This window comes from Rhipicephalus sanguineus, chromosome 4 (assembly GCF_013339695.2).
Source record: "Rhipicephalus sanguineus isolate Rsan-2018 chromosome 4, BIME_Rsan_1.4, whole genome shotgun sequence".
In the NCBI taxonomy this organism is placed as follows: Eukaryota; Metazoa; Arthropoda; class Arachnida; order Ixodida; family Ixodidae; genus Rhipicephalus; species Rhipicephalus sanguineus.
Genome location: NC_051179.1, coordinates 39719731 through 39738298, shown reverse-complemented (window position 1 = coordinate 39738298; position 18568 = coordinate 39719731). Strand labels below are relative to the sequence as shown.

Below are 18568 nucleotides of genomic sequence, written 5' to 3'. Positions count from 1 at the left end.
TCTGTCTGTCTGTCTGTCTGTCTATCTATCTATCTATCTATCTATCTATCTATCTATCTATCTATCTATCTATCTATCTATCTATCTATCTATCTATCTGTCTGTCTGTCTGTCTGTCTGTCTGTCTGTCTGTCTGTCTGTCTGTCTGTCTGTCTGTCTGTCTGTCTGTCTGTCTGTCTGTCTGTCTGTCTGTCTGTCTGTCTGTCTGTCTGTCTGTCTGTCTGTCTGTCTGTCTGTCTGTCTGTCTGTCTGTCTGTCTGTCTGTCTGTCTGTCTGTCTGTCTGTCTGTCTGTCTGTCTGTCTGTCTGTCTGTCTGTCTGTCTGTCTGTCTGTCTGTCTGTCTGTCTGTCTGTCTGTCTGTCTGTCTGTCTGTCTGTCTGTCTGTCTGTCTGTCTGTCTGTCTGTCTGTCTGTCTGTCTGTCTGTCTGTCTGTCTGTCTGTCTGTCTGTCTGTCTGTCTGTCTGTCTGTCTGTCTGTCTGTCTGTCTGTCTGTCTGTCTGAGTTTTACATATCTTCACCTTTGCGTGAAGTGGCGTATGGCACAGCCTTTCTCCGTGGATACAGCCGCACCTCATTATAACGAAGCTGCATGGGAACCATGAGTTAGTTCGTTATAGCCGACATTCGTTGTAACACTAGAGATAAAGATCGGCTCTAACAAATCGGCATTCTGGCTTGCGCGATAATCCTAGATACAAAGATGCATTATTCTAGGCGTCAAACCGTCTACAAAAAAATGTAATCCCTGCCTGTCTCCTTGTGGCTGCGCTTGCATTTCGTCAATGCAAGCGCATCCAGTCAAACGTGCTTTTTATGCACTGACGTACCGAAATTCTCGCATCTTATTAAAATGATCAAAATAATAATAATAATAACGGTGTGGTTGTGAATTGTCTTTTACGTTCCGAGCCTCGCGCGAACAAAATATTTCTTCGTTACAGCAGATATCGCGCTGGCTTTCACGTCTTCGGTTTCGTTATAGAGAGAATAAATGTCACTGAAATGAAGCGTGACCAACCAAACTTTGTACCTAGTTGGCTATAACCGATAATTCGCTATATCAGTGTCCGTTATAACGAGATTCAACTGTACAATGCCGCAACGTAGCAAGCAAAAAATGGTGGACACGAGACGGCGACAACAGTGCTCTAGGGGTCTTTTGGAAAGGCTCGTGTTGGTGATGATGGTTAATTAATGAACATCGGTCCTCTCCATGCAGAAGCGGCACCCTGGCCTGTGGGAGGGCCTGCTGCACCTGTGCTTCGCGGGCGTCACGCTGATCGGCCTCCGGTTGCACCTGATGGGCGCCCGGGCGCCGGACTTCGCGCCGGCCGACAACCCGGCCGCCGACAGCGACAGCTTCCTCACTCGAACCCTCACCTTCCTATACCTGCCGGCGTTCAACTTCTGGCTCCTGCTGTGTCCGCGCTGGCTCAGCTTCGACTGGTCCATGGAGGCCATCCCGCTCGTGCAGAGCCTGGCCGACGCGCGCAACCTGCTGAGCGCCGCCTTCTACGGCGGCCTCTTCCACCTGGTCGCCTTCCTCGTGCGGCTGGCCAACTGGCGCCGCGGAGCCCCGCCCTGCCACTGCAGTGCCTTCCAGCCCAAGCCGGCCTCGCTGCTCGCGCTGTCCGGCGGCAAGTCGTACGGCAAGCGCTTCTCCAACAACAACAACTGCAACAGCTACAGCAACGGCCTGGTCTCCTCCTGGAGCTGCGGCAGCTGCTCGTCGGCCTCCTCGTCCTCGTCCGAGTGCTCCGAGTCGACGAACGGCGGCGGAGGTGGTCCCGCGGTCGCCAGCGCCCTGTCGAACCAGCAGCTGGACGCCACGGTGCTAGCGCTGGCCCTCATGGTGCTGCCGTTCGTGCCGGCGACGAACTTGTTCTTCTACGTGGGGTTCGTGGTCGCCGAGCGCGTGTTGTACGTGCCCTCGATGGGCTACTGCCTGCTGGTCGCCGTGGGCGCCGACCAGCTGTGCGGTTTCGCCCGGCGCGCTGCGCGCCATGGACACGGTGGTGGTGGCGCCGGCAGCCACAGCAACAACGGCGAGACGCTGCGTAAGCTGGTGCTCGCTGCGCTCGTAGCGCTCGTGCTCGTGCTCTCGCTGAGGACAGTGCGCAGGAACAGGGACTGGCTCACCGAGGAGGACCTCTACCGGTCGGGCATCCACATCAACCCGCCGAAGTGTGAGTTTTCGACCCTCGTGTGCTTGTGTGCGTGCGTGATCGCGAGAGATTCCTCCCCCGATCGTCGGGCAGGACGCTGAGTCGCCCAAAGTCTTATTCTTGGGCGTGTTGGTACTTGCTGAATGACATTATGTGTCGCGCGAAACTTGAGGCAGAGAGGAGAAAGAAGTCTTTCTTTCTACATCTGTCTGCCTCCTAGTCTTTCCGAGTTTTGCTCTACAAGTCGTGTCATTTCGCTTAGTTACTTCTGCGCCTTAGTTGCGGCAGCGAACGTGTTTTGATAGTCTCATGTGGCTTGGATGCGGTACGCAAGTATAATACCCAGGTGCTTCTCGGATTCGTAGGTATCATACATGCGCATATCTAGGGAGGAGAATGTCCTGACCCCTCTCCCCCCCGCCCCCTTCCCGCTTTTTTGAAGTTTGTGTGCGCATGCGCCAGCGTACGGTGCGTGACAAGCTCATGTCATGAAGTCCTTCGTCGCACCATTTACTGTGCCGTTAAAGCACTCGCTCGGATGCAGATAGGAGTATCACATTTTTATCGATCGTAATTAAGCGTTTGTGCAATGATCATCACCACTCACCACTTTATAAACGCAAGACCTCGACCTCTCCACCCACATCCCGCTTGGAATAAAACTTGTATCCGCTGCAGAAGAGTTGAGATCTGGGCCAGTTGGTTCATGATACTTGACGAAAGCCAGCAAAAGAACGGGACACGAGAAAAGGCAGACACACACACCGCAGACACACACAGTTGTTAGTTCCAGCGGTGTGTGTGTCTGCCTTTTCTCGTGTCCCGTTCTTTTGCTGGCTTTCGTCAAGTATCTTGTATACGCGCATAGTTTCAGGTGCATTTCCGGTGCAAAAGACGAGCGTTATTCTTTATGCCTTTGAGGAACAAGGACGCGTAGGGAGCAAGAAAGAAGCGTGGTGAAGGTTCGCTCCCCATTTTATCGAAGTTTATTCCTTCGCACCTAGGTCGTTGCCCCCGCGACTATTATTCCCACCGTCTTTCAATGCGTCCTTTTTCGTCTTTCTGGTGCTTTCTTTTGGCCTCCTCAAATCTGTTCTCTTACCTTACTTTCCCACGCATCTGCGCGGTAACGCCGCGCTAGCGGGCTTTCATCTCTTCGGCAAAACAGCTATAGCGTTGGGCTGGTTGGCTAGACATGAACACTAAAAGAGTATAGCGCAAAGACGACGAACACGGAAAAGAGGTCCGTTGTCTGCCTCCATTTTACTCTTTTAGTTTCATCTCCTCCTCTTCCTCATTCCGTTTTTTCCTATCTCGTCCCCCGATCAAATACCCCCCCCCCCCCCACCCGCCTTCGTTCCTACCTCCCTCCTCAATACCGTTTTGCCCGACGGACGTCAGAAAGGGCGGATTTCGGAGAAAATCCATATATCTCGGTATATATATCTCTGGCGTTGTGCACTATATTGGAAGGAGCGCGGCCCAGAATTGCACAAACGGTGGGTACAGACGGAGAGGCGTGAAGAGAAAACATTGTAAGCGCTGGCGCACAAACTCCGATGCCCCCATGTCTGGAGAGATGTTCGCTGCTTCTGATGCCGGGACCTTGAGAACGATTCTAAAAAAAGGGTTGATGCTCCCCGGTCTCTATCGGTTCTCTGCGCATGCAGTCTCGCTTCACGTCGGACAGGTCTTTTTGTATTTATTTATTTCCTTTCTGGACGAGTGGCTACGCGTCAGCTGCGGAGGTTTATCCCATTGTCGTTATTATTATTATTATTATTATTATTATTATTATTATTATTATTATTATTATTATTATTATTATTATTATTATTATTATTATTATTATTATTATTATTATTTATGGGAAGGTATTTTATCACTACTCCTTATATCGTTTACAGCAGGCATATTATCTTGTTTCGCATCAATTGGTTCAGCTGTTCTGCCGGATAATTGCATTCATGTTTACGACATGTGTATTACGTTACTTCTTACCACCCTCCCCTCCCCGCCTACACACACGCACCTTACTTATATAAAGCCTTGTAAAATTTAGGGGTGACAATACATACTGATGATGATGACGAAAATAGGGCTTCAGGGGCAGATTTGAATTCGCCTACAATAAACACCACATCCTGGGCTAATATCGAGGGGGAAAAGGGGAGTAAATGAGGGCACAAGAACTATCATACAAAACTGCAATCAAAGCACATTATTAATTAGAAGGTCAGCAAAGTGAGGTATTGGGGCTAGTCGACTTTGCATGATTAAAAAAACTGCGCTACATTTACAGGGACAAAAAGCTAGGGAAAACACACGTTACGAAGTGGACACAAGTCCAAACTATCAACTGGATTTATTGAAGAAAAAAAACATGAATTAAAAAAAGAAGAACTCGAGGAAAGCGAGGTATAACAGTTTGCCGTGGGGGTGGGGACTACAATTTTGCCAAACTGTCCTCTGATGCTACACGAGGGGTGGTGACGGAATATGGCGATGGCTCATCGAGTTATTATTATCCGAGTTGGCTGGCTTCATTGCTACATGTTGCCTCTGATAAACTCAATTTCTTGCGGTGTGAGCAGAATGGAGTTTAAACTGACGCACGCGCTATGCTGGTTCAATATGTGGAAGGCTGCTCATGTATTTCGCGTGTAGTCTAATTCTTCGATTTTGCCAAAACTGAAGGTTCTTTTTGTTTTTTTTTTAATAAACACGGGACTACACCGACACTTCCTGCAGTGCATGGAAAGGTTGCCTGAGATTGCCGTTTGCTGGCGTGCGTAGCGATGCTCTTTGAGCCGTTGATTGAGGCATCTTCCCGATTGCCCCACATACGTGTGCCTTGCCACATGCCAGAGGGATGGTGTAATCATCTTAACTAGAAGATCTTGAAAGCAAGCTCCATCAGGAAGGTGTTAGGGATTGAGGAGTGGGAGGACCATGGACGCATAAAACCAGCATTGGCTTATGTTGGCTAAGCCTTGCCTAATTAATGTTGACTGGTGTTCGTTAAAAAGGCAATCTATGGAGATCGTCGAGGTAATTCAATGGGTGTCTCTCACACGACGGCCCGTTGTGGCTTGCAGGAAGTTTGGTTCCCGCGAGGGTGCAGGTGGTTTTTTCCTTCAAGTGTTTCGGAGAGCGTAACATGCCACCAACTTCTTTTCTTATCACTGACGTCTGCATTTATGTCTACGGACATATTTACTCACATAACTTTTTTTTTTTGTTCTTGTTCTTGTCTATCTGATTACAGCGTACGGCAACTTAGCCAACATCCTTAGCGCACACGGCAAGAAGGCCGAGGCCGAGTGGGCGTACAAGAAGGCTCTCACCTATCGTTCCAACATGGCCGACGTACACTACAACCTGTGAGTTCACTCGTGCGTGTATTCAGGACGACTGGAATGATGAGTCAAAAACGGTCTGTCTCGGAATTTTTCAGCCAAAAAGTATCGTTTGTTTGTGTAGAAAATTGAAGACCAAACTTCCCTTGCTAGCATGTAGCGCAAAATACGCGGAAGAAGTCTGGCGCTCTGTATTTGACAATATCGTCGTGTATTTTAATGACACTGTTGCTTGTGCATGAAGTTTCTAAAACGTTGCCACTGTTGAGCCTTTGATTGTTTAAAACAGAGGTTACCCACCCATTCCACTTTTTGAAAAATATTAACATTTTATTTTAGAATATTAACATACTTCTCGCTCTCGCTAAGCCTTGTAAAAATGTATGACATCAAAGCGACTTGTTCAGATATTTCTGAAGGCGTCGCCACTTGCTTGTTTGTCTGTTTATTTGTTCATATTTATGTTCTTCATTGAGGGCATGGAGGAACTCGCCAAATCATTCGCGCAGCGCTGTATGTAATTGCAGAAGCAAACTCCCCTATATAGCCTGTACTTATCGTTTTTAAGCGTCCCTTGGAATCTGAGCGATAGTCTCGTTATCAGTTATGCAACAGAATTTTGCCCCATTGCCTGTACTGCGTAAGTTATTTCAGGTCACTAAACTTGCGGAAGGTAAAACAGAGATTTAATGGCTCGGAATTTTTTAAAACTTCTTCTTTCTTTTTTTTTCTGTTCGTTAGGGGAATTCTTCTGCAGGAGCAGAATCGTCTGGAAGAAGCCCTACAGAGCTACAAGCTTGCTATCCAATTCAGGCCGAGGCTTGCAAGTAAGTCTTCCACATCACGTGAATCGTCTGCTTCACGCACTCGTGTGCATGCCACAGCATGCCGCGCCTGCTAACTGACGTAAACTTTCGGGCATCGAGACTTTCTCAACAACGCTTCTTCATCCATCTCTTCGCAGTGGCGCACCTTAACATGGGCCTAGTCCTTGGCATCATGGGCAGGAAAGAGGAAGCCATTGAAGTGAGTGACCGCCTTCGATCATCCAGAAATTTTGTCTTTTCACCGCGCAAGTATATCGTTGAACCGCTAATGTCCGCGTCAGTGTTCAAGGATTCTTCGGACTATCTTCGTGTTGCTCCGCCGAGAAGTTTCTGTGTTAGTTCTTCGACATATCTACTCTAAACCTACGTCAAGCTTGCTCACTCGCTAGACCACCTAACCTGGCTATTCAGCTGAGTTAACGTGTATTCAACATAATATAACAGCGCCTCCCGGACATTGGCGCACATACATTGATATCGAGAAAAAGTTCCATCTATTTTCAATTTTTTTATTGCGATTGCAATTATATGGACACTCTCGGCTGGTTTTTGCCGTCGCCGTCTGTCGACGCCGTCATGTCCCGGATATGTATATGTATGTATATATAAATAAAAGCCACAAAGAAAAATAAATCAAAACAAAAAAATTCCGAAGCGCACCACCAGGATTCGAACCTTCGACCCCTCGTTGTGACTTTTGTTTATAAACCTTGTATGCCTGGCCCTTTACCGCCTACATTCCGCAACCGAATACTGCGAATAATACCGACTCCCGTATTTACTCACATACTGTCGACACTGTTTAGCCCTGGCTAATGTCAGCTAATGATGACTAAATGATGGTTAGTGATGTTTACTCCTGTTGGATAAAGATCGCTAAATGTTTGCTAATGCTGGATGGCGTTGGCTGAATACTGGCCAGTTTTGTCAGAGGATGGCTGAATTGTGGCTATTGTTGGTTAAATGATGGTAAATGCTGTCAAATGTCACATGATGGCTAACTTATGGCTACTGTCGGCTAAATGATGGTAAATGCTGGCCATTGTCGCCAAATTGTTGGCTATGCGCTGCTTAACGGCCCAATTGTCGTCATTCGCTATGAATCCGATTATTCAGTTATCCACGAATCTTTTTTTTCCCCTAAATACTCAGCTATTGCTAATTCTTTTTCTTGCGTCCTGTTTGGCAGGTATACCGGCACTGCGCCCAGTTGGACAGCGCGGGCCTCAAGGACCCCAAGACTCACGAGAGCACCAAGATCTCGGCCCTCTTCAACCTTGGTAGGCTCTACGCCGACGAAGGCAAATACAAGGTAGGCAATGCGTCGCCCCGCGATTCGCCGACACCGCTTCTTCGCCCGCCGGTCGTTCTGTAGTCAGAGTGAAAGGTCAATGCTTGAGAACATCTGAAACGTCAATATTACACGCAGTAGCCCTTTAGTAATTGAGAAATTATAGTAAATGTAGGACACGATTTGCGCCGCCAGTGGGACATTCTGGAACACAAGCCCGATGACGTGACAGGGCCTCAGTAAAATTAATCACAAGTACTGAAACTGCCCATGACAGAAAAGAACACTTCAGTGCATTACAAGACGGAATAAAATGTGCATTTCAGTCTGATTCATGCAGAGAACTTCTTGACGCTATGACGCAAGTTCTGTTTTCACCGGGCTGTGCTCAGCTAAAGCACCCTGCTCCGTATAGCGCTCCAGCGCCGGCTGTAGGGCAGTAAAGCGAGTACAGGGCGGGCATGCAAACGTCATAAGGCCGTTCTCGGAGGCGGGCAGTTTGAATTGCGCTAACGGTACGCAGGCCACTAAAACGGGATTTTTTTTTTCAAACTAAGCATCTCCTTGGCATGAGTCGAGCACTACGAGCTTGCTGGAACGCTGTTTCAACAATCCACGTCGACTTGATATTTGCCTTTTGTGTCCCGTTAAATTTATTTTATATTACGGCTCTTATCGAATGTGGTTAGTGTAAAACTCTGGATTAGACCATTCAAGTTTACATATTTGGAAAAATTTTGCCGCCAATAATCCCACACATGTTCGATCTTCTACTCGTCGGGATCTTAGCTCGTCCTAATCATGCGCGCGTGTTTGCGGTTATACTTAAAATACGCGGTGAAGGTAGAAAACATCTTTGGACTTGTTCACTTTCAGGAGGCGATCAGAGTTTACCAAGAAGCGGTTGCCAAGATGCCGGATCATTATCAGCCGCAGTCCCTCTACAATATGATGGGTGAGTTTCCGTGTCATCTTACAGGCACCTGTGCATCTGCACCTGTGCATCTGCACTTGTGTATATGCTAGACTCAAATATTATGACAGTTTTCTCATGAAAGAAAAAATAAGAGTAAGCTGTTTTTTATTTATTAGGACTATAATCAGTTCTTTTACGTTCCAGGATCTGATTATGAGCAACGATGTAATGGAGATCTCAAAGATTCATTTTGTTACTAGGTGTTGTCTAACGTGCACCTCCTGTACGGTACACGAACATTTCTGCATTGCGCCCCCTTGTTCTTGTACAAGCAGTGAAAGCGCCAAACTCAGAAATGCTCGCATGAATTCATCAAAGTAAAAGCCGTTACTTACTTAAAAATGGGGGGAATTGCGTGAGTTCGATTGTACCGACGGACAAATATACAAATGTAGAAGCTAATTTGTCGCCTTGTGGGAAATTCTCACAATGCTTGTTGCTTTCCAAACTATGTACGTGAGGCGGTTGAGACTGGGAAAATAAGTGGTTACCTAGGCTCAAAGTTCTGCTGGAAAAACGTTGTGATTCCATAGGGTGACATAGATTCACTAGCATTTTTTGCCTGCATTATGTAATAGGGTTAAGCGTCAAACGGTAACCGCGATATTAAAGAAGAAACACGCATCACTCGTTACTTTTCTTGTGGTTGCAGGTGAAGCATACTTCAAGCTCGGGGATTTTTTCGAGGCCGAGCGATGGTATAAGGAAGCGCTCAAGGCCAAGCACGACCACATACCAGCGCACCTGACCTACGCGAAGCTCCTATCGAAACTGGTAAGACGTCACACCTTTTTCTAAGCTACAGTCCTTCTTCCTGCTAAACGTAACAATATAATCTGCGGGAAATAAACCTTTCATTTATTCTGCCGTTTATAAATTCTGTTCTCTTGAGCACCGGGGTCTTAAGACTTTCTTGTCAATAGAAGTTTTCAGCTTGTCCGGTATTCCGGTATACACAAAGGGGTACCATCGTCCGCTATTCCGCCAATCTCTTTGCGTATACCGGAATACCGGACGATGGTATCGACATCTTGTAACGCTTCGCGAAGCCACAACTTAGATATAGGTGTGCGCCGGGTTCCGCTTCAGGGGGAGGGGGGAGGGCAAGGTTCATCGCGGCGCACCCCCTCCCTATTAAGTCAATGTATGGGGCATACTTTGCGCCCCCCCCCCCCCTTCTTAGGTGCCTAGTTAGGAGCGCACCCCCCCCCCCCCCCGCCCTCGTGCGCACGCCTATGACTATAGAGACTTTTGTTTGTTTTCGCCTAGTGTCCTTGAGAAAAAATAAAAAGTTTAAAAAGGCAACTTGTTCGGTATTAGGCTACTTCCGAGAATTTACACTAGCAGAGACGTAGAATGCTTAGGTTGCTGCAATAACAATTATATTCTTGCCTGGTTCATCTCGGTCTTGCCAAATGGCAACCCCTATCCGGCCTCTCACCTTTACGGCTACGATATCCGGTATAACGCTAAAGCAAAGAAATTTGCTGACAAACTGACACACTCTAATATTTACGGCATCCCTAAGCAGGTTAGCCACTGAAGAACGAAACGTCTCCGACTACCGAATCTTGCGTTCCCATTAGCATTGGCTTTGGTACTGTGTACTCCTTTATTCGCAAGTACTTAGTGTCTTCATTCCATGAGAGAAACAAAAAGAGAGAGAGAAAGCGAGTGAAGGAAACGAAGGGTGTTATCTAGACACTGTCTAGTTAGCTACCCTTCACGAAGGGAGGAAAATGAGGGAGCAAAGAGAGGGAGAAGGCATCAGTCTAGATGATTAACAAGCATAATTCAGCATAGCTAACATCTGCCACTGAAATCAGTCTGCACTACAAAACAGATCGTACTGCTTTTCGAGCTCACTTACTGTAAGGCCAGGCTCCCAAGATCTTTTCTTCCATAAAGGTTGATTGTTAAGTCTGCTTAAAGCACACAGGAAAGTGTGGCGTTGTTTGTCAAAGCGAAAACAATGGCAAAAGAAGTGATGAATGGCTTCTTCACTTTTGGATTTAGATCTCATGGAGTGAGCCAATTCCAATGCGATAGCTGTATGAGTTTGAGAACAGATGCTGACCCCAACCACAGCCTTATATACAAACGCGCTGGGCCGGTTATCGTATGAACTATAGCGTTTTCGATAACGATTTGTGAAGCGTCAGGATGTCCAACGCTTTGCGTTGTTTTTCTTACGTTTCCAGAACAGGCCCACGGAAGCGGAGCAGTGGTTCCTTCGTGCTAAGGGCCTAGCCCCAAACGACTCCAGTGTGTATCAGCATTACGGTAAGTATCAGCGTTATGGTAAGAAACTTCTTGTAACTTCTTTGGCACCTCGACGCTGCGCAAACAAAGCATCCATCATTTGTGGAATGAAGCCGATACCACTAAACAGAAGAAAACATTAATTCCATATAGCGTGGTAAATTGGAACTTGACGAAAGAGTATTAATATTTACTGGATAAAAATTAAGGTGCAGCAGTTTCCTCAACGACGTCGTTATCCAACGCAGGTCAGTTCCTGTCCGAGTCTGACCGACACATGGAGGCTGCCGAACTTTACCTGCGGGCGGCCGCACTCGCGCCTGACGAATACGAGATCATCTTCAACGCTGCCAACACGCTGAGGTAAGCAAAACCAGCGCTATTGATTTCAAAGCATTATATGCCTCATCGGATAAAAAAAAGCCGGCGTCGTCCACGGCGGAATAGTGTCAAAAGTGCCAGCAGTTTGAACAAGTAGAGAAAAATGGCATGCATATATATCTGCTCTAACGTGAACATGCCAAAACTAAGCTGTGCCTGACCCAGTTGGCTTATTTTCCAGGCAAGCCGGCCGGAATGCTGAGGCCGAGGCGTTCTACTATACAGCAGTGAAACTGCGACCCGGTGTAAGTAGATCTACGTCAATACAACGTCCGTTCACATTCTACTTTATCACTTAACTATTTCAACCCGTTTTATTTTGGTCCGTTTAAGCGTCATGCTCGCAAACGAAAACACAAGCGCTGGAAGCAGGTGCAAGCGAATAAATCGAGAACGGATGTATTATCGAGCGTCGTTCTGTTTGCCACGGTGGTTGCGTGCTGCACATGAGTTTGTTGTTAATCAATCACGCCCGCAGATATAATCTATCATTAACGACCGCTTTCGGACATAGTTCGGAGGTCGCTCGGATCATTAAGTACCAGCACTGTTTCGTTGCGGACGCATGTAGCGCATAGTAAATACCGGCATCGAAGCATCTAAACTGCCCTTTTGCCGATCCCCCCGCGTTCCCGGTAAACAAGCGCGCGAGCTTCACGCCGCCTGTAAAGCGTGCTCTCTTGCAGTTGTACTATGCTTGCGGCAAAGCCCGCTTTCAGCACGCGATGTTCAGAAAATTGCGGAGTTTCAAAGTTCAAAAAGAAACATGCATTGCTTTAAATAGCCTAGTGAAAATGTATATTTACGCGGCTTTTTTTTTTTTTTTACGTCGACCAGCATAAGAAATTATTTCTTTTTTTACTTTTTTTTTTTTACTCTGCAGTCTTACCTAAGATACAGGCATAGGTCGGCAAAAAAAAAAAGTTGGATCTCACGCAGACTCACTCAAGGAATATATTTTGCTCTGCGGGCTCTCTCGGACTCAGACTCACTAATATTTTCCTGAACCGGACTCACTCGGACTCAAGCTCACCAACTTATTACTCAGCGGGACTCACTCAGACTCACGGCTTGACCTGAGCCTGAGTGAGCCTAAATGAGTCGACTTATGAGTCCATTAGCGTATAATTCGCTTTTTCGATCATTGTGGGAATGCGCTTTAACGCTAGTATCTCATATAATCGGTGCTCTACGATACGCCTTTTGATCTTGCGCCTTGAAATACGAGTTATCAGTGGTTTCAATATAGTAATGACATTTTTGTGAAATACGCAACTCACACGAGATATAGTTATGAACAACTTCCCATGAGAGATTTGGAGGGGGTGGGAGGTCATGGCACCCCTCTCCTTGACTCACGCCTCTGATGAATAAATATTGAGGTGGCACATGAACGCTAGCGCATTGAGATATGTGTGAATAGACTTGAGTACAAAGGAAAGCCGACATAAGGCAGATAGTAATGCTGAAGGTGAGTAGATAGGACCATACATCGGCAATAAATGCTGGAGCTCACTCAGACTCACTCAAGAAATATATTTGGCGTTTAGAGCTCACTCGAACTCAGACTCGCCAATATTTTCCTTAGCCGGACTCACTCAGACTTACTAAAATTTTCCTCAGACGGACTCACTCGGACTCAAACTCACCAAAATATTACTCACCAGGACTCACTCAGATTCAGACTCACGGCCCGATATGAGTCTGGTGAGTCTGAGTGAATCGACGCATAAGTGAGGTTACGGACCTATGGATGCAGGTACGACAGGCCATGGAGTTTCCTACTTTCTAATGTAGTTGTGTTGAGCGAAAGGCACGGAGGACTAAGGACAAAGAGAACAGGACAATTAGTTTCTTACAATAATTACATTTTTACCGCCTTTCCCGAGCTACTTTTTTAGTCACGTCCCTACAAGTATCCCAGTATTGAATCCCAATATTGAATAAACTCTCTACGGGCAAACAGCGTACTTCCACTGTTTGATGCGAAATGTCTAAGGCAGCAGTCCACAGGCAGAGCGTAAAAAAATTAGCGGTGTCAAAATTGTGCACGAAACACAGCTATTACAGTGTTGTAAGCGTTTCGCCCCCCCCCCCCCCCCTCCCCAACTTTACGCCGATAATTATTACGCTTCTACGGGTGAACAAGCAGCTCAGATAAATAAATAAATAAATAAATAAATAAATAAATAAATAAATAAATAAATAAATAAATAAATTTATTTGGCAATAGTTACAGCGTCAGCATCGTGACATACGCGAGGACAAGTAAAAAAGATTGCTATCTAGCAGCTTCACTTCTTGCCCCTATCCTTAACAGCCAAAGCAACACAGATTGCAGAAGGAAACATTTCTTCAGTTCTCGTATGTAGCACTTTGACATCACTGAAGGGAAGCAAAAACAGAGTAGTATTATGCAAAGGTAAACAAATACACTGAAATTACTATACGGCGATTATGAAATACATGCTTTGTTTTAGCAAATGGCGTTGCCTCGCACAAAGAAAGCGGAAAGAATGTACAGCTTCCTACAATCGAAATACATGAATTGTTATTGTTCTGCACAGCAGACAATTAACTCCCTCTGCAAGCCCTCACTGTTGCATTCGTCCCTTTTCTCTTATCGCTGCAGGAGGTCACGAGTCACATGAACCTCGGCGCCATGTTGCACGTCAACGGGAAGCTGCTCGAGGCAGAGTCGAGCTACCTGGAGGCGCTTCGGTTGAAGCCGGACGACCCGATAACGCAGAACAACCTGCAAAAGCTTCGAAACTTGCTTGCCCAGAAAGGGCTACGGGCTGCGACGACCACCACCATAGTCAACAACCGGCGGTAGCGACGTCCGCGGATATCTCCACGGTATTAAAGAAAAAAAAAAACAGCAGCAGCGCGAGGTACCGCCGGAACCGGAAACACCTCAGCAGCGCATGCGCGCAGACGGCGCGTCTGACGAGACGACGACAACGCCAGAGCTACATACAGCCTGCGGACACGTCCTAGCCGGTGGAAGGCTTCGTCTGCCGGAAATTCGGCTGCCCCTCACCAAAGTTTCGTATTGGCCTCCGAGATCGGTGGGCGCGCTCGAGCGCACGTGGATATCGGAGGCCACGGTTTCGTCTGCGAACTTCTTGCTCCGCCGCCAGGATTCGCCCGAAGAACTTTTTCGCCTGGCGAAGCGTCTCCGGCGGCGCGTCTCCAACGTGACATACACCGTCTACGCTGCTCCCAGACGTGTTGTTTTAACGCTCGCTGGGTACTTTTGTTGTTGTCGTGCCGTTTCGAGGGTTTCGACCCTCGATATGCGGCAGAGAAAAAAAAAAAACATTTTGTGTCCTACTACGTTGATCGCAAACTGACTATCGCCGTTTGAGTGACCGCACAGAGCCTAGTCAGTCCTATCCTTGCCTCGCCCCCTTTTTTTCCAACCCTATTATTTATAATGCTTTGTTGTTGTTTCTTCCTCTCTCTCATTGTCTGGCAAGCCAATAGCAGCTCTGGAAGCGAGTGACGACATTTGCGGCGCAGTTCTTACTGCACAGTGAGCCTTTGGAAAACGGAACTTTAGTCCCTCGTTGGCTTCTGCATTTTCTTGTCGGTACGACAGGGAAGTTTTTAAAAAAATGGCAGTGCAGTGAACACGTTACTTAGTCACTTGTGTGTCTGGCCGGACTCGATGCAGTATGAGTTGTTTCTTGTTTGTTTTTTTTTCCCTAGCCTGTCCTTGAATGTACATATATCGGGTTCATTATCGTGTTTATATCCCTCCCGGAATATCTGCTGCTTGCTGCCACACTTCGTCGATTGCGTTATAAACCTACGAGAAGCAGAACAGGTCTAGTCAAAGTGCCGACGCGCCGCCATGGCTTGTCCGCTGTAAATTACTAGCTCGCTTGGATGGACCTTTCTTTCCTGCGTTTGTACACGCCTCGCATTGTTTTTATCTTTATCTTTTTTTTTTTCGTGTGTGTGCGAACCCAAAGCCCACGTATGCTCGTTGTGCTTATTTACGATAAGCCTCGCGTTTATAAAAAAAAAACTTGAAGTGGGAGAACAGATTGCCGAGAGAGAGAGAGAGAGAGATCATTATCTTTTCCCTCTCTCTTCTCTGTGAAAGAACGGAAAGAGGATATAGAGATGCGTGAGAAAAAAAAAAGATAAATCTATATATTGAGTTGTGATAACGCGTGTTTTTCGGTTTCTCCTTTTTCGGACGCAATCGCCTGGCGCACACGACCAAACTTTTTGCTTCCATGTGTAGTTTGACGGAAAGGACATAGTATATATATAAATATTATACATATACTTTTTTTTTTCTCGGGCACATCCGTCGTCTTTGTGTACAGAAAAGAGGAAGCGATGTAGGTAGACAACGTGCGGTTATGCGTGAGCCGATGTCACGCATAAATTTGTTTCAAATGTCGGGAAACGAGATCCCCTCTCCCTCCCACCTCCCCTCTTGGCTTCGAAAATTCTATCTGCTTTGGATAAAAAAAAAGAATAAATAGAACACTAAACGTGTGACACAGTCATTGCCCAGCTGTGACTGGCTGTTTGTGGGGTTTTTTTTTTCTTTAAACTTCTTTTAGTGTCAAGGGCAAAGTTGCTTTTAACAAAAGGCTGGCGAGCATTCTATAAATTGGATTCTATAAATTATTTTGTGTTCGCGGCTCTATTCGATTAAGTTAAAATCTAAAATCTGTCAATTCGCAGTGCGTTACGATAGTTTATTCATGGTTCCGCGATGACAACAGTGCAAGAAACAACCTTCATTATAATTTTCTTTAAAGATTTGTAAAAAAAAAAACATTAAACGAAGATATGGAGTCTTTTCGTTGTATATTTATGCTCTATTCAAAAGCACCACCGATTCACTAGCAGAAGCCACGCAGGTTGCTTTCTTTTCCTTTTTTTTTTTAATGGAGAACGAGATTTTTGTTTCATATTTTTTCGCCTAGTGATATTTTTTCTTTTCAAAATGGCCGTCAATTGTGCACTGAGGCTGAAATTTCGAATCTTGAATCGCCGTTTCGCAAAGCTATAAACAAGAAAACGCGGCCGTTTCACGTTATGTAAATAATCGAAACCTGCTTCCGCATTTTCGACGAGAGAAAAAGGAGCTCTCTTGACGTTGACTATATTACTAGATAGTATTACTTTTTTTTTTCATCCAGTGGAGCGGCGGCGGATGTTTGTTCACTCGTGAAGAAATTCTAGGTCATTTGACTACGTTGGATTTCTCTGTGCTCGCTTTCTTTTTTCTCTTCCTTTTTTATCGTGTGTAGGCGTATGGCCGCATCGGAACGCCCTGAGTGACGTTTCCCTTGTTCTGCCATTGTAATTACTAGAAGTGTGAGAGATAAAAAGAAAAGATTAAGAGGAAGTGATAAGCCGCGGTGATTTCTATAGGCTGGTTGGGAGCGTAAGCAATCTTTCTGGCCGCTTCTGTTCAACGAAGAACAGCCGGCCTATTAACTTATTTATATTTATGGCATCCATTTGTTTGTTTTGTTTTGTTTTATTTCCATGCTCGACCAATCACCAAGGTCTGGTAAACGCACGCCGGGATTGATGTGGTATCTTTCGCACTACAAAACTGAGATTGCTTTCTTTTTTCTCGAAAACATGCGGCACTTGTGCCAGCATTCTGACGATATGAACTTTTTTTTTATTTGCAATGTTTCGGTTCAAAACGATTTTTTTTTCTTCCTGAGTGTGTGCTTATGTGTGTGTGTCATTCGAACCACCAAATTTTGACCGGAAATGTAGCACGTGACCACACTTTCTTTTTTTTTTCACTCTGCACAGTGTGTTACAGGGACTGTTACGCTTCCTTTGTAGAACATTTGCTGACGCGTTGGGAAGATTGCGTTGCGCATTGTTGCGGCCTGCGCGCCCACAGTCATGAACCTATAATTTTTCGAAATTCTTTTCGACTTAACGGAAGAATTTTCCCGGCCTACCTAGGATGTACCCTTGCCCACATATACAGTAATGAAAATATTTTAGGAAAACGAATTGCGGAATCGGCTAAAAAAAAGTAAAACTAGAGCGTCAACTTGTCACCCTCAATACTTGGTGTTAAAAATCACCGGCTGCTTTGTCGTACGTGACAGAAGGAAAAACCATCTTGCAATGCTTCTCCTTCTAAGTGCAGAAAACTTCGGAGGTCATATTCGTGAGCAGTCATTTTAGGTGACGTCATCTTTAGATGCACAATAATTGCACAAAATAGCGAAGAGCGCCTCTCTATCCAGAAATCATGCTATACGCTATGTCACTCACAAGAGTTGGCACTTCGGGAAGTGGTTAATTGCGATTACCGTTGCAGGTTGGAGTAGGCTTGTTACTGAAATGGCTAACATTAACCTGTGCTCTGCGGAGTGTTGGCGTTTCCGGCGTTGTTTCTCGCAAATGAAAGATCCGTTTCTACCTTTAAAAAATAAAGCAATGAGACGGCATTTGAAACTTCAACGATTCCTTCCCTTCTTGTCTTTGTTCTTGTAACGTTAGGCATATTAGGCAGTTTTAGATTATGTTACGTAAAGCTTTGCGTTAGCGTTTATCACCACTGCGCATGCTTCGTACGCTATCCCCTTGGGTGACGAAAATGGCGGACGTACTCCACGAACGCTATCATTGCGTATGCTATTGTAAAACTTTTGTGGGTCTCGTGACTTTGGGTGAACAGGACACGCAGTCTTTTGTTTTTCTCTCCTTTGTGACCCTCAATGCAGAGTTTGTTCTATACAAAACACTTGGCACGAGTTCTCGGTTTGTTTTTCATTTCGCTTGCTGCGCCCATCTGTATAACCAACCACGTGCGTCGTCCCACGATGACGCCTGTGCACGCTGCGTCAAGCCGGGCGCACGAAAGCCAGCGCGTGCCGAAAAAAGAAAATGTTAAAAATGATGATGATAATAAAGAGAAATGTTATTAAACTGGGAATGAACGCGCACGTGTAATAAGATTTAGGCTTTCCTGAAAAAAGTTCTGTACAATACATTAAGATATTTACAAATAAATTTTTGAAGCTAAAGACTTCGAATGGTGTCGCTTCTCTTGTTTCTTTTTTTTTATCTACCGGTAATCCTGGAGGATTGGACATCACTGGACACGTATGTAAGTGGGAGTACAGACGCACATTTGCGACTGCTGACTGGTCCACACATACACTGATTTAATAAGGCGAAAGCCTTATATGTCTCATGAGTCGAAAAATCTGGCGTCGTCGGCGTCAGTGTGAACGGTACCAAACGGTCACGTGGTACTCAAGTGAAAGAATGAAGTGAATTACAGTGTATCAAAG

At 45.9% G+C, this 18568-nt stretch overlaps 1 protein-coding gene across 1 annotated transcript in view; it reads left to right on the top strand.

Annotated features, from left to right (window-relative positions):
• LOC119389804 (protein O-mannosyl-transferase TMTC2) overlaps positions 1-18308 on the top strand; it is a 395851-nt gene extending 377543 nt beyond the window's left edge. Inside the window, exons 4-14 of the mRNA XM_037657191.2 lie at positions 1220-2186; positions 5434-5548; positions 6266-6351; positions 6489-6550; positions 7541-7663; positions 8519-8597; positions 9271-9392; positions 10820-10901; positions 11129-11243; positions 11443-11506; positions 13894-18308. Coding sequence (XP_037513119.1) covers positions 1220-2186; positions 5434-5548; positions 6266-6351; positions 6489-6550; positions 7541-7663; positions 8519-8597; positions 9271-9392; positions 10820-10901; positions 11129-11243; positions 11443-11506; positions 13894-14097 — 2019 coding nt within the window. The 3' untranslated portion in view covers positions 14098-18308. The remainder of the gene's footprint in view (positions 1-1219; positions 2187-5433; positions 5549-6265; positions 6352-6488; positions 6551-7540; positions 7664-8518; positions 8598-9270; positions 9393-10819; positions 10902-11128; positions 11244-11442; positions 11507-13893) is intronic.
• The last annotated feature ends 260 nt before the right edge of the window (positions 18309-18568 follow it).